Source organism: Vicugna pacos, chromosome 8 (assembly GCF_048564905.1).
Source record: "Vicugna pacos chromosome 8, VicPac4, whole genome shotgun sequence".
NCBI classification, from domain to species: domain Eukaryota; kingdom Metazoa; phylum Chordata; class Mammalia; order Artiodactyla; family Camelidae; genus Vicugna; species Vicugna pacos.
In genome coordinates, this window is record NC_132994.1 from 10,937,652 (window position 1) to 10,961,704 (window position 24,053).

General features: G+C 38.9%; 1 protein-coding gene across 2 annotated transcripts in view; it reads left to right on the forward strand.

Moving 5' to 3' along the window:
- MEI4 (meiotic double-stranded break formation protein 4) overlaps positions 1-11,662 on the forward strand; it is a 143,252-nt gene extending 131,590 nt beyond the window's left edge. For both annotated transcript variants that reach the window (XM_072966281.1, XM_072966282.1), the window contains exon 5: positions 10,695-11,662. In XM_072966281.1, the coding sequence (XP_072822382.1) occupies positions 10,695-10,964 (270 nt within the window). In that variant the 3' untranslated portion in view covers positions 10,965-11,662. The remainder of the gene's footprint in view (positions 1-10,694) is intronic.
- The last annotated feature ends 12,391 nt before the right edge of the window (positions 11,663-24,053 follow it).

A 24,053-nucleotide genomic window follows, 5' to 3' on the forward strand; every position in this document is an offset into this window, starting at 1 on the left:
GCCAAAATATATAAAGAATTCATACAACACAACAACAGAAATCTGGTAAAAAGTGGGCAGATTTTCTAAATAGACTTTTTTTTTTTTCCAGAAAAGACATACACATGGCCAACAGGCATGAAAAGATGTTTAACCTCACTAATTATTAGGGAAATGCAAATTAAAACTACAGTGAGAGATCATCTCACATTTGTTAAAATGGCTATTTTCAAAGAAGACATGAAATAACAAATGTTAGTAAGGATGTGGAGAAAAGGGAATCTTTGTACATTTTTGAAGGACTGTAAATTTGTATAACCACTGTGGAAAACAGTATGGCGATTACTCAGAAAACTAAGAATAAAACTATCATATGACCCAGTTATTCCACTTCTGGGTATTTATCCAAAGAACACAAAACATTGATTCAAAGAGATATTTACATGCCACTGTTCATTACAGCATTATTCCTGAGAGCCAAGATATGGAAACAACCTAAGTGTCCACTGATGGATGGTGAATGGATAAAGAAGGTGTGGTATATGAATACATGTGAGACTATTCAGCCATTAAAAAGAATGAAATCCTGCCATTTTCAACAACATGGATGAACCTTGAAGATATTAAGTGAAATACATCAGATGGAGAAAGACAAATACTGTATGATTTCACTCATATGTGGAATCTAAAAGATAAAAATTAACTTAAAAATAAAATATAAACAATTTCAGATATAGACATCAGATTAGTGGTTATGAGAGGGAAAGGGGACTGGGGTGGGCAAAAAGGGTGAAGGGGGTCAACTGTATGGTGATGGATGGTAACAAAAACAACAGAAAAAAAAACAAGCTTATAGATACAGACTGCAGGCAGTGGCTGGGGAGTAGGTGAAATTGGTTAAGGTGGTCAGAAGGTACAGGACTTATATATTTTACAGTTATAAAATATATAAGTCATGAGGATGTAATGTACAGCATGGTAACTGCAGTTAATAATACCATATTGCATATTGGAATGTTGCTTAGACAGTAAATCACAAGAAAAAAATTTTTTTGTAACTATGTGTGGTGATGAGTGTTAACTAGACTTACTGTGGTGGTCATTTCCCATATATACAGATACTAAATCATTACACTGTACACCTAAAACTAATATAACGTTAAATGTTGGTTATACCTCAGTTAAAGCAAAAGTGTGAAAGATGAGGGAAAAATCTTGTGAAATTTCTTTTATGTGCTTGTGGCTTTCTTAGATCTTTTATGTACTTCCCTCTAATGTGCTTCAACTTCAAGACAGACTGGTGTTTTCCAGTTCAGTTCAGTTCTGATGCCAGCCATCTGGACTCAGTGCAGATCCCACAGGATAAAGACATAAACCCCAAAAAGACATAAACCCCACCTTCTCTTCAGGTGCCAGCCACCAGTTCGGGAATCTGTACTTCTGACAAACTGGCTGTAAATGTCGGGGAGTTTCCACCTCCCTCATGTTTGACACTTTACTATAATGATTCACAGAACCCAGGAAAGTATTCGACTTATAAAAAGGATACAAATTAGGATCCACCAAATGAAGAGGCACATAGTACAAGGTCTGGGAGGGTCCTAAACACAGAATTTACATGCCCTCTCCTCCTGGAATCGGGGTGCAGCACCTTGCTAGAATATCAGTGTGTTCACCAACCAGGAAGCTCCACTCAGCATCATTTTCCAGAGTTTTTGTTGGAGTTCCTTATGTAGATGTGATGGATTGAATGACTGGCCACGCGGTTGAACTCCATCTCTAGCCCCCACCTCCCCAGAGGTCAGGCTGGCAGAAAGCCTCAATCTTCTGATTACATAGCTGGTGCGGCAGGTGACCAACCCCTGTGCTCACTCATCTCATTAGCATCATCTCAGGCATGAGCCGAGGGCATACCAGGAGTAACAGACACTCCTTTCATTCAGGAAGTTCCAAGGATAAAGATCAGACAAATTCTTCATTCTATAATACGTGCTTACTGAATTTTTTTACTACACTTTTATGAAAAATAATACACCCTTAGACTGAAGTTCTTCTTTCATGGAAGCCTGTGCAGGGTTTTCCATAACTGCTTCAAGACTATGTATATAAAACATTGTTGCTGCCTCATGGATCATCAAAATAAGTAATTATGTCCATATTAATTTTATGCAATTGTATACACAGATTTAAATATTTTGTTTGTTTGTTTGTTTTTTCTGAGGGGGAAGTTATTAGGTTTATTCATTTATTTATGTTTGGAGGAGGTACTGGGGATTGAACCCAGAACCTCGTGCGTGCTAAGCATGCGCTCTACCACTTGAGCTATACCCTCCCCACTAAATGTATTTATGCATGTGTATACATATGTATGTGCATATATACACAATCTCCTAAAGTAAGTGGTATATGTAGGTTGGGTACTCTTTCTACGAGTTTTCTTGAAATTTGTATCTTTGAAAAGATACTACTACTAAACTTTCTAGTATACTTTCTAAGAATAACTGTACCATAGTAATTTTCTGTGAATAATGAATGCCCAGGAACACGTTAGGTTAGACTCAAATAAGTAATATTATTTGATGGTATATCACATCATCTAAGATCACTAGAAAAATCATTCTGTGTAAGAAGATTTTCCACATGAGTAAGATACTTCTTAAATTTTATTTCAACATTTTAAGAGAATGCTATCGTAAATTTAGTTTATGAAACTATGAATCAAACATCATTTATATATTTTTTCAGAATCACCTTCATTTTTCAGAACATCATTTATACATTTTTCAAAACCATCATCATTTTTCAGAACATCATTTATACATTTTTTCAGAACCATCATCGGTTTTGGAATTGTGCTGCATTAGTTACATTCTTGAAGGCATATTCTTCAATTATATCACGGTCCTTTTCCATTTGAAAAGCCCCAGAGATGTTCCTGTCTGAGTTGTATATTTTCTCTAACTCCTCCTTTGCTCTCTACTCTCACGTTTCCTGTCCTGCAGCAGCACCCCCTCCTCTGTCCTGTTACCAGCAGGCTGACTGGGAGTTGAGAGGAGGTGAGTGAGGATCAGTGACCCTCCTGCAGAGTCTCGTGCACAGGCCACCAGGAACAGATCCGTGGTGGCCATTTCTCTGTCTCAGGGCCTGCACATTCCAAGATGCTTGATGTTTGGAAGTGAGACATCAAGAGCAGTGGGCTTTATGCCCCCAAAGTGGAGCATTTTACAAGAAACTGCTGTATTTCTTTACATTATGAATTGGATTACAGAAAGTTTTTGAACAAAATACTTGTTCTTTTCTTGCTGAAGCCACTCTCTTGAAGTATTTGAAGGGTTTTTGTTGTATTAGTGAATATGTCATCTTTTAATGTCATTTTTCACATCAGATCCAGATATTACATTTTGAGGTTGAATCTGAATAAATGTCAGCCACTACTCCAACCGACCTGGCCCTGCCTTCTGCCTGTTGGAAGGGCTTGATGCTGCCTTGGATAAACTTTCCTTAGAGTCCTAAAGAAGCTTTCTTGTTGATTTTACTCGCTGGCTACTTAGACATTTGTTTTCCATAAATAATGGCCATCTGGGTCTCTGTTCTATTTATACCAGACATTTCACCAGCTTTGGTTTCTTCTACTCAAGGTCCATCTTAATTGCACAGTGGGGATGGCTTCACTTAGTGGAGCCGTGCATTCTCTCCCAAGAATTCCCCTTTCATGATTTCTCTTGTTCTCCGTGCCTTCCTTCAGAAAGATAAGTGTCAGACATTTAAGTGACTGTGGGCCTCATGGAACCAAACATGGTCCTGTTAAGATTTTGTTAACACACAGACCTGATGTGACCTTGATGGCTTACACCAATCCGTCTAGTCCGGTTCTGCTGCCTTTGAGAAGGCTGAGGGGTGGGGACACTGCTGAGCGGGTTACTGCAGAGACTGGGGACATCTACCCTCCCCGCTTTAAGCAGTCTGCCTCTCCCCCGCCTCCGGGCATGCTGGCCGGCCAGAGACAGAGGGCCCTGCGGTAGTAGCCAAACAGATGTTTTACCTGTACTGACAATAACTTCGAAGTCATCTGTCCAAAGGAACCCTGCCGTGCCCTCTAGGGGGAAGTGAGTCTGCGGGATCGTCACTCATGACTCAGCTCATTTCCTGTCCTGTCGTGTCTTCTCCCACCAGATGACTCAGTTCTCTTTACAGTTCCTTATAGCCCTGAGAGCACGCACCCCGCATTGCGTTTTTTCCTACTTCTTTGTTTCCCTAGATGCATACCTGGAGTCCTTCTATAGGTAGGGGTCCTGCTCGCTTCTGCATCCTCTGCACTCAGCAGAGGGTACGGGCGTGAAGGGACCCAATTAATGCCTGTAGTAGGACTGCAGGGAGAGAGAGAGGAGCGCCCGGCAGGCAGAAGCATACCATTGTGAAGTGCTAAGTGTTCGAGCTAAACTAGTCCTTAAAGAATTTAGCTGCTTTGATTCCAGTCTCTGAGCCTGTTCCTTCACTTAACAGACTCTTATAGTAAGAACCAAATCATCTGGTTTATTTATACGGCTCTGTCAAGGACTACTGTGATGGAAGTCCAGACAAATAAATGATCAGTTTGTTTGCTTTGCGAATGCTGAAAAGGCACTTCCAGCCTGAGACTAGGTTTAACATTTTAGTATAAAATAATGACAAAGTTCCTCTCAGTGGAGTTGATGGCCCCAGAATTAAGGGCACAGATGCTAAGAAAGCCCAGGGGAAGCAGGGTAAAGCTATTTAAAGGTGACTCAGGAGATCTCATAGAACAAAGAAATGCTGAGTCCCTGGATCAGGAACTCTCTATTATTTATGTGAAGAGATCTGAGAATTAAAATCGATGTGGGACTGTCCACCAATGTGCTGTTCTGATGATCAAGAGAGTGATGGACAGGAGTCAGACCACAGGCGCTATCCTCAGAGAACTGTGCAAATATAAAATTTTAAAGCACCTGGGGTTTAATCTATGACGTTATTGAGTTAGTCACCAAAAGGGTGCACTGCTTACAAACTTATTTTTACCAACCTGCCTCTCGAGTAGTCTGACCAAGTTGATCTGTCTCACACTAGGATAGCCGGGCCTTTGTATATATCCTGTGAGACGCCGTGTCCAACCCACACGTCTGCCACCTCCAGGGCCTTCTGATGTCAGAATGGCTTCAAAACAGTCATCTTACCTTTAGGTTCCTGGTACCACCCTTCTATGCAAAAAGGAAGTGTCTGCTAGATTGCTACCATCTATGAAAGATCTTCTGGCAGAGGAAAGTAGATAAAGGTGTTCCTCAGTTTCTTCCATGTCTCTAGACGAACAGTTCACAGTAGCCTGGAGGTGCATCCCACAACTGGCCACAGCTCAGCACGTAAGTAATCCCAGTGGCCTCCCACTGGGTGCACAGCACCTTAAGGATAGGGACTAGATCTTTACTTTGAGGAAGACCATAACGATGATGATGATAAAAGGTAATAGATAATACTTATTTGAAAATTTGGGGTCCTGTGCTGTGTTTTTAATATCCAGCCTCAGGAAACAGATTTGAGAAAAGTAGGCAAAATTGGCTAATGAGAAAAGCATCATTTTAAAACAAGGCTAATTATGACAGATTTTTAAAAATATCTCTGTTAACGTATATTCCATTCATTAATATTTTTATGTATAAATCTTGCATACTTGTTAAACTACTTTCCATAGGAAACAAGGCAAATATCAAATCCCCAATGTTAGTAGTTTTAATAGTTTAGGACTTTTCATCTAAGTAACTCACAAATTAGTCAGCCTCTTAGAACCACTGTCTGGAATTCAGCATTTTAGGCAGGTAACTGTACCATTATCTGTATAAAGCAAAATGGATTAATACCCATTGAATCATTTTTATTCTTCTCTCCCTGGCACTTTGATCCGAAGATGACTCACCCATCCATACCCCTCACTCCCTTTGAGCCTTGGCTCACAACTCATCTCTAGGAAGTCTCCCCTAACTGAGGGCACTCTGCTCTGATCAGCCTTTTGCTTCGTACTCCCTCGGTACTGGGTCCAGCACCCAGGGTGCAGCAGAGGAAAAGGACATGCACCAGCTTTGTAGGAGAAGTGGTTTTAAGTGAGTGTGTGCTTCTGTTGCAACCATAGTTCATTGAGTGTGTGTGTGTGTGTGTGTGTGTATGAGATGTATGTTGTACGCATCACACATAGTCGGCAGGTGGCCCTCCTACCTTCGGCCGCGTGGTCACGTGCAGTGTCGCACCGGCCCCTGGCTGAGCCCCAGCTCCTTTGTCAGCTCCTTCAGCGCCTCCTCCTGTGCTTCCGAGGCTGCAGGCTGCGTGGGGAACTGCTGAGATGGGGGAGCTTCATCCCCCTCAGCCCCTCGACTGAGGCCTCCTGCCTTCTAGTAGACAGAACAAGGCTGAGGTATTAAAACTTAGGGTTACGTTTCTCACTGAATCATCATGGTGACAACTGACCTTTTCCTTTATTGTATTGAATTCATTCTTTTAGAAACTACTGATTTTAATTGTATCTTACTTATTGCTTCTAATAAAATCTGGCATGCGGAATACGGAGCCAGGGGTATGTTCAGTGAACATTTAATTGAACATTTAGGTCATGCACCTGTACTCTTTGACTTGGTTTTCTGCCCTGTGATGATCCAGTTCTCTCCTACATCTCTTGCATTTGTAGCAATAAGGAAAATGTTGCCTTGTGTTCTCACTCCTTCCATAGCAGCGTGCTTCTGTCTGAAAGTGCAGACTGCACTTCTGCACTGCCTTGGCTAACACACAGAAGTTCTCAAACTGTTGAATTTAATGAACTGCTCCATTTTCATATTTTCAGCATTAAATATAGACATCCAAACTGCGAGCCCCACCTCAGGTGTACAGCACCTTTTGTTACCTTAACAGCTGCCAAGGAATGTGACTGTTTTTGTAGCTTTAGGCATCTGTGTTCTTTCTGTGTCAGAGAGCAGAAGGCAGCACCTTTTCAAGACCAAGGAAACTTAGCAGTTTCCTTCCTGTCTAGATGAAGCCTCATGGTTCCGATTTTAAAAGACGAAAATGGAAGAAGGGGACCCCGGCATGGTGCGGGAAGGGACAGCCATCCCACACGGGTATATCCCGCTGTACGGTGCCTTCCAGAATCTGGCCCTTTCTACCGATCCATAGGTGGCCTTCATCCTCAGGTTCACAAGAAGGCTACTGGGCCTCCAAGCATTGCGTCTGTATTTCCCAGCAGGAACAGTGGGGAAGAGGGAGAGCAAAAGTGCATTCCACCAGATCTGGCCTGCTATTAGCGAGCTTTCCCAGAAACCTCACCCAGCTACTTATACTTATGTCTCTTTGACCAGAATTAGCCTTAAGAGAGACTGGGAAATACACCCTTTTAGTTGATCCATTATCACTCTGAACAAAACGGGTTCTGCTGGTGAAAAAGGAGGAAGAAATGAATATGGAGTAAGCAAGTAGATATGTCTGGGATATGCCTGGGATATTTCAAGGACAGTAAGTCTTCCCTAAAATGTCAAGTTAACCTTGACTGAATTTCAGCTAAAACAACAATAAGGATACTGGCACTCTGTGTCTATAGCCTGAACTTCAGAATCTAATTTTTGAAGTCAAATTTTGGAGCATGTAAAGAAATATTAATAGTTGTTCACTGTTTCAATAAATATTTGGATTTTTTGACTTTCTCAAGCCCAACTCAGAAATAGGAAAATAAACATAAGAAATGTTTAATTCTGCAAATGACCTACAAAAATACATGAGGATTTTTCTATCCAGGAAAGTATTTCTTCTCCTGAAGGTCCCCTGTTACATAAAACGGCATAGATAGAAGAAGTAGTCGTGGGGCTATAGGAGCTTCCTCTCCAGTCTCCTTCAGTTCTGAGAGATTGAGACAGAGACAGACAGACGGGTAGCGTTCTGTTGGACGTCAGAGCCACCTCGCTCGTGTGCGGGGATTCGTCGTCTTCCTGGCAGGTGCTGAGGTGAAACCCGTGGGCATTTTCCAGGTGAGCATGTTCCATCTGTGTTGAGGATTTTCCAGCCCTGGTGAAGGGTCAGTTTAATTTGACACTGAGGATGTACAAATCACATCAAAATATAATAGAAGGGTATCAGCTGTCACCTTAATACCATTTATTTTAGTTTTTACTCAGATTATGCACTAATTCAGAAAGTGTCTGAACATACGATTAGGCAGAGCAGGCAGCTGGCAGCGTGATAAAACTGGGGAACTGCGGGAAGGGCCTCCCCCACAGACATGCCATTTTCCTCACGTTGAGCTAGAGGGCTGCTGAGGCAATAAGGTAAGTGTATACCGCCTTTAAAGAGAAAAGTTCGTTTCAGTTTCATGTTCTATGAGATGTAAATATCTTACGGCAAAAGAGTTTATCCAATTAATTATTATGAGAATAAGCCTTTAGGCTAAAGGCGGAACCCAAGACAGATCAATTCAATAAAATGCAAAGTCTAAAACAATACAGAGAAATGGGACACCACAGGGACCCCAGCCCACCTGGAAGCTGAGCTAAGTCAGATTCTCGAAGCAAACTGAAAGGGACTGGGACACACTCTGCCTGCTATACACTCATGAAACTCCCAGAAGAAACATAGATGGTGAGCTCCTTGACATTGTTCTTAGCAATTACTTTTTGGATGTGACACCAAAAGCAAAAGTCAGCAAGTGGGATTCCATCAAACTGAAATGCTTCAGCAAAGCAAACAAAATCAACAGAATGAAACGGCAACCTACTGAATGGGAGAAAATGTTTGCAAATCACATACCTGATAAAGAGTTAATATCCAAAATACATAAAGAACTCATATAACTCAATAGTAAAAGAAAAAGCAATTAAAAAATGGACAGAGGAGTTGAAGAGGCCAACAGGTAAATGGAAAGATGCCCAACGTGTCTCATCACCAAAGAAATGGACATTAAAACCACAGTGAGGTATCGCCTCACGCCTGTTAGAATGTTTATTATCAAAAGACAAGAAATAAATGATAGTAAATTGATGTAGCCACTATGGAAAACAGTGTGGAGGTTCCTCAAAAAATTAAAAATAGAACTACCATACGATCCAGCAGTTCCCCTTCTGAGTGTTAGTCTTAACTAATTTGAAACTCTAGTTAGAAAAGATACATGTACCTTACGTCCATTGCAGCAGCATTTACAATAGCCAAATAGCCTGACATGGAAACAACCTATATGCTCATCGATGGATGAAGGTATAAAGAAAATATTGGGTGTATATACGTATATAGGGATACGCCTTTGTATATATAATATCTTTATATATATAAGTATATATGTATATACATATATATACAATGGACTATTATTATTCCGCCATAAAAAGAATGGAATCTTGCCATTTTCAGCAACACGGATGGGCCTTGAAGCATTATGCTAAATGAAATAAGTCAAACAGTAAAAGATGAATACTTTATGATCTCATCTATACATAGGACCAGAAACCAAACAAACCAGTGAGCTCCAGGATATGGACAACAGATTGGTGGTTGCCTGAAGTGAGGGTGGGGGCAAAATGGATGAAGGGAGTCAAAAGGTGTAGATCTCCAGTTATAAAATGCGTAAGTCATAGGGATGAAATGTACCACATGGTGACTGTAGTTAATCATACTGTATGGCATAGTTGAAAGTGGCTAGGAGAGACAATCTTGAAATTTCTCATTATAGGAAAAAAATGTTGTAACTGTGTGTAGTGGAAGTGAACAAGACTGACTGTGGTGATCATTTTGCTGTAAATATGAATACTGAATCATTACATTGTACACGTGAAACTAATATAATGTTACATCAATTATACCTCAATTAAGAAAAACAAAGTACCAGTTATCTGTATATAGTCAATTATTGTATTGTTCGACCTTGTTGGAGATGCAGTCCTCTGGGCTCTAAAAGAATGTTCCTTCATTTATGTATTATTGCAGTGGATAAACTTGGTGAATGTTTCCAACATGTTTCTTAATAAGCAAATGACAAAGCCAGTTTATGGATATAAATTCATGCTTCCGGTTTTCCCTCTTGTTCTGCTTTCCATTGTGCACTTTTTAGGCCTCCCTTTGATTCATCTCCCTTGCAGCCATCTAGGATGACTAAAAACTTCTATAGGAAACATCTGCGTCTTTTTTGTGACCATGTATCTGATTCCACACAATCTAATGCTTCCCCTCCCTGACTTGTGTAGAACTCAGGATGAGATCACATCTGGTCACTTACAGATCATAACCCTAAGTGCTTTAGGACTGAGTTATACTTTGAAACATGTTCCTAAAATTCTGACACCAAAGAGTCTCATACAGTCATTGACAGGAGTGTCAGGCATTGGAAGAGTTTGGTGAAATGCTCAATTGCAAACACAAGACTTGGTATGTGTAAGATTCTCTGTCGAGTATTCTCAGATTCATCTCAGTAAGCAATTATAGCTGCAGTGTAGAGAAGGGATTCAGAGCTTTGTAAACCATAAGGGAAAAAATGTCATTTACCAAGATTGCCAAGTTTTTGAAAAAGGAAATGGTCTCCCTTGTTCTCTAGCCCCCCTACCCCAATCAAAAGAACAGGAAGACGGAACGTGTTAAATAAGTCAAGTATTTACTTTTCGTTCAAAAATTTAATCTCTTTATTTGGCTTTTTCTGACCTGAGCTGCAACCACTATTTTTCTTAAAGGAGTCTCTTGTTTATCCGCAGGTGCAAGCCAGTTACGATGCGACGCGCTATGAAAATGTTTTCTCCGTGTTCTGGGTCCTGGAGCAACTTCTTCAAAAGGAAACTGAAGAAGGCAACATTTCAGGTATAGGGCATGAGGACCAAGAAATCAAGAAGTTTCTTCAGAAGCATGATGAAACTATTTTCCAACTCTCTGATGCATTTCCTCTATTTACTTTTTATTTATGGAGACTAGGAATTCTCTTGAACTCAGTAGAGGTAGAAATTAGTGAAAATAACTCACTTCCTTAGCAACTTACCAAATATCGGAAGCGTACTAAGTTGAATATATGAAGAACTTGTGCTTAAAAGATTTTCAGGAATATTTTTAAATGAGCATTTTAAATGGATCTCTAAATATAATCATTAATTCAATTTAATAGTTTTAAATTGTGTATAAAAGATTATGAGTCATATTTCTACACTAGAATCAGCCAGTTTCAGTTGAGAATGCCCTCCATATTCCTACAGAACTCTACCTTATAAAATGTTCATCCACATAGTCTATCTCTGTTATTTTCTAAAATGGACCATTAATTGTCCAGCTCATTTAAAAAATTACATTTTAAAAGATTTCCATGTAATAGATGCTAACAGGTAACAGAAGAGCTCTTAGAAGTCTTGTTTTATCAACACAGTATTTAAAGTAAGTGGTTATAAATGCGATTTTTTAAAACTTTTTTTTCTTAAATAGTTTCACTTACATCATTATCGTCTTAGAGGGGACTCATGTAGAAGGGGAAAAGTTTTTAACATTTGTAAACCTAATGCCTTTAATGTCATATAATCAACCTGTTTGTCAAGTTCTTTTGAAAGTACTAATTAGCTGTTTAAAATGGTCTTTCAACAAATGTTTGATTCTGTTGCTTATGTATAATATTCCTATTATTGTTAAAATGTAGTTGTTATGTGTAATTAAGTCATTAAGGATATTTTCACAACTTCTAACATCTGTCAAGAAATATACTTTATATTTATTAAAAGTATATTTATCCTTATTAAAAGTATTGGTTGAATTTTCCAGTTATACAGTTTCATTGACTTTAATTCAATTATTAAAATCATAACCAACTAACTTACTGAACACACATTATGTACTTTCCTTCAGTGCAATTTAGGGCACAGCAAATACAAAGTTGCTTTATTAATTATATGTGATACTGTTTCATAGGTTAATTAGCATTTCTGAATGTCATTGATATTAAAAAACAATTTATATAAAATCATATCATTATCTGACACACTTATTTGCAGAGTTATTTCTAGCTTTCTGGAAAAGATAAAACCTCTTTTACAATACTGAAACAAAATGTGTGTATCAATCAGCTACTGTTATGTAACAGAACAACCACAGAATCTCGGTGGTATACGGCAGTAAGTATTTCTTGGATGTCTGTGGGTCACATGGGGGTTAGTTCATCTGGGCTCTGCTGGAAAGCTCTGCTCAGCTTGCAGATCCCACTGGACTAGGCTCCTTATTGTAAATTTGATCTCCTCCACATGTGCTTAATTCTGGGGCCCACGTTGAGGGAGAAGTGGCTACTCCAGGGAGACTCTTCCATGGCAATGGCAGACAGGCAAGAGGAAGAGGGCTCAGTGAGAAATCTCACATTGTTACTTCTGCCCACATGCACAGGCCAAGTACATCAGAGCGTCAACCCCAGAGAGAAGGGACAGGATACACTCCACCTTGAGTGGGAAAACTTGCAAAGTTACATGGCAGAGGGTATGGACACACAAGAGTGTGATGAAGTGGGGCAAATACTTGCTCCACCACACACACTAGTGTGGCACAGGAAAGGCTTCCAGATCCTGAATTAGGAGGAATTTTTCTAATATTTGATTCCTGGGAACACTTCTGAAGATGTGTGTAGATTCACTGCTCATGACATCACCCCATCATCATTCTTCTGTAATGAGTAGACAACGATGGCAAACACACAAGCAACAGCAATGGCCCCTTTCCCACTGCAGTTGACCAACATAATGACCCTAGGAATAATTCTAGTGCTCTTCAAAGTTTCAAGGCCTGAAAATTAACCTAGAAAATGTATTTATTACAGAAGAAGAGACAAGGTATTGGAGTCATCATTAATGCACAATATGAAGATACGTTTTATTTCCATTTGATGTTATTTCTATGTAAACGCAACTTCAGTCACTTCTGTCATACCTAACCCTTCATTATTCTGTGTTTCAGTCTATGCCACTGTTAACTGTGCGATGTATTTAATACTGAGTGAAAAAGATGATAAAATGAGGCATTTGTATCTCTGTGTTTCCATTAAATGATGGAAGATGGTGAATGAACAAATGATTTAAACTAGAATCAACAATACTTTAAAATGTTGTAGTGATTAAGATTTGGGGGATAAGAATTAGCAATTAAGCAATGATGAAATTGGATATAGAATAGGATGGGAAATGAAGAAGATCATAGAGCAATCCTAAAGATGGAGGAAATAATAAAAATCATAATAAGAGCTTACACTCATATAGTATTTATTGTATATATATAATATACATATATATGTGATAAACAGATGCCAGGCACTTACCTAAGCATGTTACATATATTTATTCATTTGATTCTCCCAGCAACCCTATGGGATAGGTAACGTTGCCTCCGTTTTAGAGATGAGGCACTCAGGAAAACCGGGAAAGGAAGACTTGGGTTCCATCCCCAGGAGTTTTCTTTTCTCGGGCCATGCTCCTAAGCACTGTGATCCCCTATGCAGTGCAAACTGACCTGGCACTTCATGGAACTTTCACAAATACCACTTCTCTGCAATTGCCTTGGAAGCTTTATAAGCCCTTAACTTCAAACCCAATAGCATGGCAGTTCATTATTAGCACATTTTGGATTCTTTAGCCCCTGCTGAGCAGCAGTCCTGTCGGCCACCATCCTGGAGCTACAGCTTCTCTGTCCTTTCCTGGACTGCAGCATTTTGCTATAGTCAGGACTCCTTAGGTATGTTACAGATCATCTTCAAACATTAATGTTCTAAAAAGTGCAAAGCTCTCTCTAAAGGTGGGGTAGGTGGCCTGTTAGGCTGCAGTGCCCAGCACAGTGGGAAGAGGAAACAAATCTTGGATCTATAAATAGATGCAATTCTTTCATAAGCTGTTGTACTTTTTAATCATGTCCATTGTCATTCTAGAAGTAAGGGCAGTATATTCCTAGAGATGCAAGCAAAAATGGCACTCCCACTTCCAGATATTTATGTACATTTGTAGATTTTTTAGAAACTGTTGACAGCTCTGGCTCATGTGATAAGCTGCTTTCATTTATTCATTAAATATTAAGCACCAACTTTGTGTGCAAACAAATTATTTTACCTATGGAAAATAAGCATACTAAGTTTTATATTTTATCATATTTACAAAACAGAAATTTCTTTTAGCAGTCAGTGTAACGACTCCAACAACATCAGTAGTTTGTATTTGCTGAGGGAGATAATTAAGGTGGTGATATTTACCCAACATTGAAAAAAAGATACAGGATTTTTACTATTTTTGTAAGTCAGTTCATTCTTTTGAAATTGACACATTGTAACCGACTATACTTCATTGGAAAAAATCACATTATTTATAGAATTGGATGGCACTAAATTTATCTGGTCAATGAATGGGCTGCTCTTTTAAGAACTATCTAAATATTATAGAATATGATTGGTACATAGGAAATGACCTTGACCTCTTACTTGTTTTTCATTTAATATGAAAGTGCTCCAAGTTACTTTAAGAATCTATTACTAATAGAAAGCAAAGCTTATAAAAAGAAAATAAATGAGTTTACTATTCAAGACATCAAAATCAATTTTATAATCCATAGATACCTATTTTGAATTTGTAATATTTTCTTTTGCTGTTTTAATCTAATTTTTGTGGTGGCTGTTTCACTGGTAGGTGGACTTCTGCTGTATTTTAGTCCATAGTTGTAAGCGTTCTGTAGCTAATTCACTGAAACATCAAGATTTACAGACGATAACATCACCCCCCTTGTCTCTGATGTAAAGCAGTGGTTCTCAGATGTGGGCTCCATCCCAGCAGCAGCAGCAACACTCGGAAACCTGTTAGAAATACAGATCCTGGGGCCCCATCCCAGGCCTACTGTAGAGTCAGAAATGCGGGGCGGAGCCCAGAAATCTGTATTTGATCACACAGACCACCAGCGTTTGAGAACCACTGCCATAGTCATTGTTTTTATGGAACAGGAGGGCTGACTACATAAAAATTTATTCAGAAAATAGAAATTCAGTCATCCCAAATTACTTCACTGAATTTTTAAATTTTCCCGGGGAGTGTCTTAAAATTCCAAAGGAGGATTTGGGGAAACTAAATTATTCATAATTTACCTAAAATGAGTAGCAAATTTATAAATATACCAGTCCACCTTAATCACACTTTAAAAATGAGCATCTTTACACTGAGCTTTTAGCTCCTTCTCTAAAATAATTATTCGCTACTGGTGATATTTTTAAAAATGATTATAATCTGAGTTTAAGGAATATAAACTAATTACAGCTTTCTGCACTAGTCCCATATGAGTGATGAACATGCAGGGAGACGCAGACATGACGTTACTTTTAGGGTGAGATATTCGGCACCCTAATCATATTAGAATATTCCTCTTCTTCCAGGAGGCCTGTTTTCACACATATGGTAAATATAGCTTAGTTATAAATATATTATTCTATTTCTCAACCCTAGAGATGAAATTCTATCTTGTTTCAGTCCTTCTGGAATATGGTGAGATATACATGAATCATTGATAAAGAATGACCTGCTCTCGACTCTTGTGTGTAGTTTATTTTCAGCCCTTTGAGTCTTTACCATGTTGCTGGGACGTCCAGGGCGGCCCAAGGACAGCACCTCTGGTGTGACAAGGGAACAGAACCATCACCGCTTTTCACTTTGACGACTTACTGAGACATTTTCATGAATGATTAATCATTTCAGGAACTCTAGAAACACCAGACACCCCACCAGCATGGAAAGGATGCATTTGTTCTTAGTCTTCTCTCAAACACACAGTCAACTTCAACACTCATTTTGTAAAAAGAGATCCAAACCTCTTGAAACTAATTCTGTCATTTGAAAAACAAAATCTCCTTGTATTTTACCTCGAGGCCCTTACGGGTGATACCTGACTTGCGTGCAGGACGGGAAGCCACCCTTGACTTACCCGGCATGACTGTCCCCTCTGGGAACTCCAGGGCCAGGGCGCTCTCCTGAGAGAGCGACCACGGGCCTTTAAGTGTGTGGTTTGTCCCCTTCCACAGCGGCCCAGGACCACACAGTGTGGTTCCCTGTGGCTGGTCAGGCATCTTATCCTGCAGCTGGATAAAGTCTAGGAAAGAGCCCTAGAGATGGGGCTGAGAGAACACAGCAACTCCAGTTACCAAACAAACAAAAAACTGAGCTAGAAGTAACTATAGAAATGTAACGGTGTCTCCAACTCCAAATGAATAGACTGATATTCCCATGTGAAAACTTAGTAACTTCTCAGGCTAGCATGACCTTGACTTATGACAGACTTTCCTTTTCAATAGAGTCCCTTCCACAAATATCATCTAATCCATGTGCCTTTACACCGTGACTTTATTAAGGCATAATATTCAGTATCTAGTGCATCTCTGGTATAGACACTCCACTAAATTCTGGACATTCATTATTTTGCTTAATCCTTCTAACGACCTTAAGATGAGTATATTACCATCCCCAGTTGGATGAGGACGCAAGTAGAGAACACGTAAGTAATTAACCCATAATCATAAAGCTGGAAAAAAAAAAATCAGAGCCAAGCTTCAAACAGGCAACAAGCAACTGAGTCAAGAGTCTACACTCTCAGCCCACAGCCACCATGTCCTAACCCTGCGAAAGTGGAAACTGACTGCATAGAATAAAGTTACCCTGACAGTAACGCTCCAGTGTGCACTCTTTTTAGGAGCTCATTCCAGACACACAGAGCATGTGCTTGTGGTCATTACAGTGGTGGGAAGTTTATACTCCATTAAGTAAAATTGGGATGATTGAAATATTCCTTTATACTTGGAAGAATAAAGGAAGTTCACTAAGACCCCAAAGATATTCCAATGGGTGACATTTAGATGAACTAGAAATAAATTCTATTCTAGTATCTGTTTTGTAAGCCAGTGTGAGTAACACTTTCTGAGGATAAAACAAGTTAAATCTTTGAAAATGCGAGGATTGAGATCAGACAATTGTATATGGATTAGAGTTAATTCCTAAGTCTTAGACATGGAAATAAGCAATACGTGTGAAGTGCAGTTTCTCTACACTGGCTTCAAAAATCACACTTTTTTGTTATAAGTATGAAGAAAAATATCTCTATATCATGATTAAAATTCATCGGTATGATCCTGTTAACCGTATTTGACATTTTGAAATGGTCTTATGAAGTAGGAGGAAAATGTCTTTATGACTCTTTACATCACAGGAAAAAGGCCATATAAATAAATAATGAATGTAAAACATCTACAGTGATCTGTTTCCCCCAAAAGTACAGGCAGCTCTTGTTTACTCATTTTTTCTTTGATCTGGGGAAACAGAGGGAAGGACCTTGACTGGCACTCTGCCTTGTCACACACCATTCACCACACCCAGTGTCGTGTGAGAGCTTTTCTGTTTTTGCCACATTGAAACAACCGTGAAGCCCAGCAGAGAACACGCTGTCGAAAGCACAGGCAGAGGGCAGGGGGTGGGTCGCGGTGGGGTTGGAAGAACAGAGAACAGAGGCTCACAGTGGGCCAACCCGTCTTGTGACTTAGGACAAGTAATTTAACACTCTCATTTTCTCCTTGTAATACACAGCATCTGTGCTTCAGTCTTAAAGTGTAAAGAACAAAGTGTATCTGTATTTCTGCTTGGGAAACACATTTCTTCTGAACGTATGCATGAACGATTAGACTAAAATTGCTTGACGTCACTACCCCTTGGTAGTTGACGTGACTGCCCAGCATGGGAAGTTCTGTCTCTTTCCTAACCGTCTTCATGGAGGTTTTCCAGCCATAAATATTTTTATACATGTAACATAAAGTCTAGTACTTGGAGTTAAAAGATGAGGGTATCACTGTATCTCTGTCATACAAATAAAACTTTCATTTCCTCACTGTTAATTATTTTTCAAAGGACAATCTCATCACAGAATTATTTGTATATATGAAATGAAATGGTATCTGTGAAAATCACTTTGTCAACTCTAAAGTGAGAACAGTAATACTGAGAAAATGAGCTAACACCGTATAGTGTTCATTATATACCTGCCACTCTTCTGAGCACTTTACATGTACTTTTTCATTCAACTCCATAACAACCTTATAAAACAGACAATACTAGTATTTCTATTAGTCCCATTTTACGGAAGAGGAAACAGGCACAGAAGGTTAAGAAATCTGTCAGAGTCACACAGGTAGTAACAGAGAAAACATTAAACAAATTTTATGTATTCCTCTCTCCTTTTATTCCAAATGCTCTACATTAATTCTAAGTGGACTCACAGCTGAGCCATAATGAATTTCAATCTCTGCCTGAATCTCTTCCCATTCAACTTATATTTAACGGTGACAGTGATGATTATGATAATCATTAAATGTTAGCTGTAATTTCTGTGGCTCGAAGTGCAACGTGCTTTACTCTAGTACGTGATTTAGTTTGCTGACCTGCCATAAACAAATCAGTCTTTCCGAGGTCTGGAGTCAGTGAAATCCCCAAATCATGGTATATTTAGGAGAACTCCTTCCTGCCAACCAGGGACTCTGGAATGGATTTCCATGCCTGCCACCTAGACTGACAATTCTTTGTGTGTGGTTCACATGCCAGGCTTCCTGCACTGGCTCCTGATTGTCATTCTGGTTTCCTACTGAATCTGGATCCTGGTCCTAAATGCTATCACAATAGTGGCCATTCATTCCTTTTCTTTTGGAAATGAAGTCTTAATTTCCTCTTGTGAGTTTCTGTGTCCCATTGTGCACAGTCTTTTTTTAACACCAAAAAAATCAAGATGCCTTTTTTTCCCTAGCTGAAAAGTGTTCGTATGACACCAGCTGAGCCATGTGGGGACGCCCTGTGCAGACCCTTGCAGAATCACTGACATCAGCGGTAGCCCCTTTATTCATGGCTGCAGCACACTGATGAGATTGTTCCCAGTTCTTGCTTCTAGATTCCCAGAGCTGCCTGCTCTCTGCCTTTTCCTAAACCTTATCTTCAGTTTTTTAATTTGGTCTTTGAGCTACCAGATGTTCTTTAATGGCATTGCTTTTCTGCTCATGCTAACCAGAGACAATTTCTGTAGCTGAGAACTGCCGATCCCTAACTAATATGCCCACTGAACTGTGGTCCTGTTATTCCTGTTTGTTCCTGTGAGCACCCTCTATAAAATGGCAGGACTGTACTGCCAGTATTTCCTCCTCCAGTTCTCCCAGCCTCCAGTGACCCTCCAGCCACTACCTGCATCCATCACGACAGAGTCCCTGTGAACTGTGATTTGATTCATCACTTTGCACTAAAGACCATTATTCCTGGGAGTAAAAGCTACCATCTACTCTCCATCTCCCCATCTGACCCACCTAGAAGGAGCTTAAATCCCGCATGCCCTTGGGACCTTGTGATTCCAAATGTTGAATGAATATTCAGCTTCTGCTGTGTGCAGACCTCAGGCGCACTGCCTCTTACCCAGGAATCCTGCAATCTAAAAACATATCAGGGCTTACGACAGAAACGCCCCGTTCACTTCAATGAGCAATCGTTCATACTTTCCTGCATATTTAAAAACATCCAATTTTTTTTTTACTTTAAAAGGAGCTTGATATCATCTAGTTCATTGGTCTCATTTTATAGATGACAAAACAGACGCCAGAAAAACTAAGCAGCAAGCCCGTCACACACTGAGTTGACTGGCTGAGCTAGACCAACTGTTTTCTTTTTTTTTAATTAATGTAAGTAGGCTTGATATTGTCTCATATACTTTGAACACTTCAGAAGGGTCTTTCTAAACTAAGATCCTGTTTTAGTACAGTTAAGTACTATGTTTCTAAAACATGGTAACTGATCAATAATTATTGACTACATTGCTGTATTAATTTATGAATTAACTATTGGTTTCCTCATTCTCTCTCACACATGAAAGTTAGAAGGTTTGAAGCATATTCTGCAAGAGCGATCGGTTTCCCAAACTGTCAAGGATCTGGTCACAAGTAGGTGGGTGAGAAGAAAATCAAAGCACCCACCGTCAAGGCAAATCTTTCCTTCACTTTCAGAGAGGATAATCTAAGACGAGTCTTCAAGTCTAGAAATGGGGGCAGATGTGTTCTCTTAGGTAGCTCTCTTCTTCCCAAATGCCGCTGCCTAGGTAGACAACGAGCTGAAATTTAGGAAGTGCTTTCCTCTGGGGAAAAAAGAATATTTCCAGATGTGAATAAGTATAGGTCAATCAACAGTACAAGGGACATTAGGTGCATCTAAGATGAAGCTGACTTTGTGTCCTCATGAAAAAACTTATCTCCATGTATAACAGAGTTTTTATGTAAAATATATTCCCCTTTCCGGTTAGCCTCCTTATAAATGAACTTTTGTGTCCCAATTCATTTGTAGTGTAGACTCTCCATTTGTAACATATCGACTGTCAATAGAAACGTCAAACCTTTTCCACCCTTGACAACCATTAGCTGTTACTGTTTTTCAAAGAACAGTTCTATATCAAGAGTTGTACAACTATCAGTGGCATAAATGTCATATATTTCTTTACCTTTAGTTTCCAAAAGAAAATACTGTTTAAAGACTGTCTTTATATATAAAAAAATAAATAAGAAACAAATTTCTTCTGTACAGCACAATGTCTTGTAATAACCTTTAATGAAAAAGAGTATGAAAATGAGTATGTGTGTGTGTATATATATATGGCTGGGACATTGTGCTGTACACCAGAAACTGATACATTGTAACTGGCTATACTTCAATACTGAAAAAGAGACTGTCTTAAAGGAAGTTATATGCCTTGCTCAGACATAGTGGAAAGAAGGACATAGGATTTTCATACTGGACTCATATCATTGTGATTGACTTGAATAAATGAATGGAAAAAAATGATGAGATTTTGTTTATGATTTTCTGTTACTTTTATAATTTGATAGTTCCTATTGCTTGCAGTGGTAAGAAAGAAGGACCAGGCAGCCAGTGCAGTCCAGGGTGGATAGCTACATCACTCTACGCTTCTGAAACTCCATGAGGGCACTCCCTTAGGACCTCTGCTTCTTGCCAGCTCAGGAATGAAGAAGGTGGTTATGGAAACGGGGAAGAGAATAAGGAGGGTAAAAGAAGGGCTGAGTTTACTTTTGCTTCACTTTGCACAATCATTTGTTACCGTGGCTGCTTTAAACCTTCTATCATTCAAAGGACAGGTGAGCCCTTTCTTGCTCCTGGATACTTCTGCTGACAGTACAAAGGGTAATTAATAGCAAATGTTCATGTGTCTTCAAAGGGATGATATGGAAAAATACTTCATATTTTCTTCTCAAAATGGGGCAAAGGAAGCATAGCAGTAAATGTGATCAATTATGGCAGCATGATGGCAGGATTTATTAATAGTCTGAAGGACTCTCACCAAGTTAAGCTGCTACTCAGAGGGAATATGGAAAATCCATTAGAATGTCAGAAAGCATATATTGTGAAGGCAGTGTTTACCAGCAGAGCACACTTCTGAACAGGCAATTACATAACAAGGACTAGCTTTGATCCTTGCTGTAAGACATCTCAACAGGATTTGACTTTCACAAACTTCACTTTTGAAAATAAAATTACTGGCATCCTGGCAATGGTGAAAATGAATAACTGGGTAGAGATAATGCAGAAGTATTTAGTACACCACATTTTAGTTAATACTGAAAATTCTAAAATGCTAAAATAAATATTCAAACAGCAAGAAATGATATCATTATGAATACAGAGGTCTTTTTCCTGAAGGTTGTTCTTTATCATGGAGTAAATATTTTAAATATTTCCAGATATAATTGGAAATCTTGTCTATCTCCTTATAGCATCAGATACTTGCCAAATGTTGGGATGTAACTGTGTCAGCATGATACTTAATTTATAATCAAGGTGATTTACTTCTCAGTGATTGGAGGGAAACAAACAGCGTCATGACCAAATGAGCTTCTCAAAGTACAAGTAAGCCCGTAAGTAATTTTTCTACATTCATTTTCTGTCGAACTCTTTCAGTCCAAATATAGATCAGATTATTTTCAAAACACCATTGAAAAAGAAACAGTTTTTCTATTCACCTCTCTTTCTTATTTTAGCTTAGTTTAGTTTTAAATCATGAAAACTAAAGCCTGACAAATATTCAGAGCAAAGAGGAACAAGTATCCTGGGGTGAAGTAATTGCACTTCTAAGTACATACCCGGAAGCAACATCTGCATATGTGCAAAAAGGGAACATTTATTAATTCAAGAATGTTCATAGCTTGACTGCTTGTAATGTGCTCATAAATTAGAAAGTGGGTGAATAAATCGTGTTACCTTCACTCAATAGAATATTATCCATCGGTTAAAACAAAGGAACTATAGTGATATTCAACAATAGGAGTGAATCAATCCAAAGATTACAGTATAGGAGGAAAACTTTTTTTTTACAGAATTAAAAATAATTTGAAAGCTATATACTTTCATGAGTACATGTAGACATAGTAAACTGCATAAAGAGGAAATTTAGTGAATAATGAACTAGGATTCAGAATGATGCTAACTTCAGGTTAGCGGAAGGCCAGGGACCAATTTAGCTAAGATAAATCATAAGGTTATATAGAGGCTATTGTCAAGGGCTTCCTAGATTTTGCTTTAGATTTATGAATGGCACTTCTATTATAAGAAGATAGCTAGTAAAATAAGTGAAGGAAGAAAGGGAAGGAGAGAGGGATGGGGGAGGGAAGCAATGGAAGGGAAGGGAACGGAAGGGAAGGGAAAAGGAGGCTGTGAATAGACCCACAATGAGAGTGTGGTGTGACCCCAGAATCACAATTAATCCAATTCTGTGCCTCTGCAGAACAAAAACAAACGCACAGAAACAACACTACTATAACCAAAGTACAAAATCTACATACATAGAGTTGGGTTATTTTGGTAGAAACACTGGATTTGAGTCTTTACTTTTTGCAAAATGAAAAGAAAGAAAAAAAGAAATCAAATTGTACACTATAGTGTCTATTTAATCAGATACTGAGGGCACTTAATGAATACATCTGATTTTTGCATAAAGCACCTTAGGTTAAGCCTGTTTTGTGCTAAGCCTGAGTCAGTATCATTTGATTATTTATACCAAGGTATATGCAGCTCAGATACTTTGGCCACAGTTCAGGGCCACCAGCTGACCTATGAAATGACACTCTGACTGTATGTCACCCTGATTTAGTAAGCAAAGGGGTTGTCTGGGCGTGCAAGGAGGTAAAACTGTGGTCCATCAGAACCTCAAGTAGGAGCTAACTGAGGATAAAAAAATACATCCCCTTCGGTTAAAAAGAAATAAGTGCAAAGTTTGCTGTGAAGCAGTTTTATAAAGCAAAGTCTAATTCCTTTAGAATTACAACTTCTATTTTGAATGATATCACAATTTACATAGTATTTGTTGGGGAAAAAAATGTTATTCCTACATGCAATTCTATAATATTTGAGAAGCCAAGAAATTTTGCAACATTTTACACATAAAGTGCATTAACTTTCTGTTAATTTGAGTGATATAACGCTCATAAGTATCCCCTAAATAATAGACCACAATAAAAGTGATCTATTCTCCGTTAAAAAAAGAAGAAAAAAGCAAGTGTGAAAATATAGGATATATTAGAAACCGCATGGATGGAAATATCTCAGACATTCAGACATGCACTCAGCCTTTGACAATTTTAGCCAATTTAACTTAATACCCGTAGATTATTTTACTTTCTCAGTGTTACCACCATTGCTTTAAATTATAGACGACTTTCCAGGCATCCTTTATCATAGTGTCTTTGGATAATGGGAAATGTCATATAAAAGTAAATTACTGATGTGCTCAGCACTAACCTAGCATTGGAAAGTAAAATCCTAAGAAATGTAGTTTTTGTTTGTTCGTTGGTTTGGTTTGTTTGCAGTCAACTGAGGTTAAACGCTGGCTGATGGGTTTGTTACGCAGTCACTTATTGATCATATCCAGGTGCTAGTTATTGCTTGGTATTAGCTACATGCCTGAATGTAACTAGTGTCTTGAGTAAGTCAGCCTAGACTCTCCAGTTGGTCCTAATCTCAATGACAAGATGGCAAGACCAGATCACTAAATTACTTGAATTG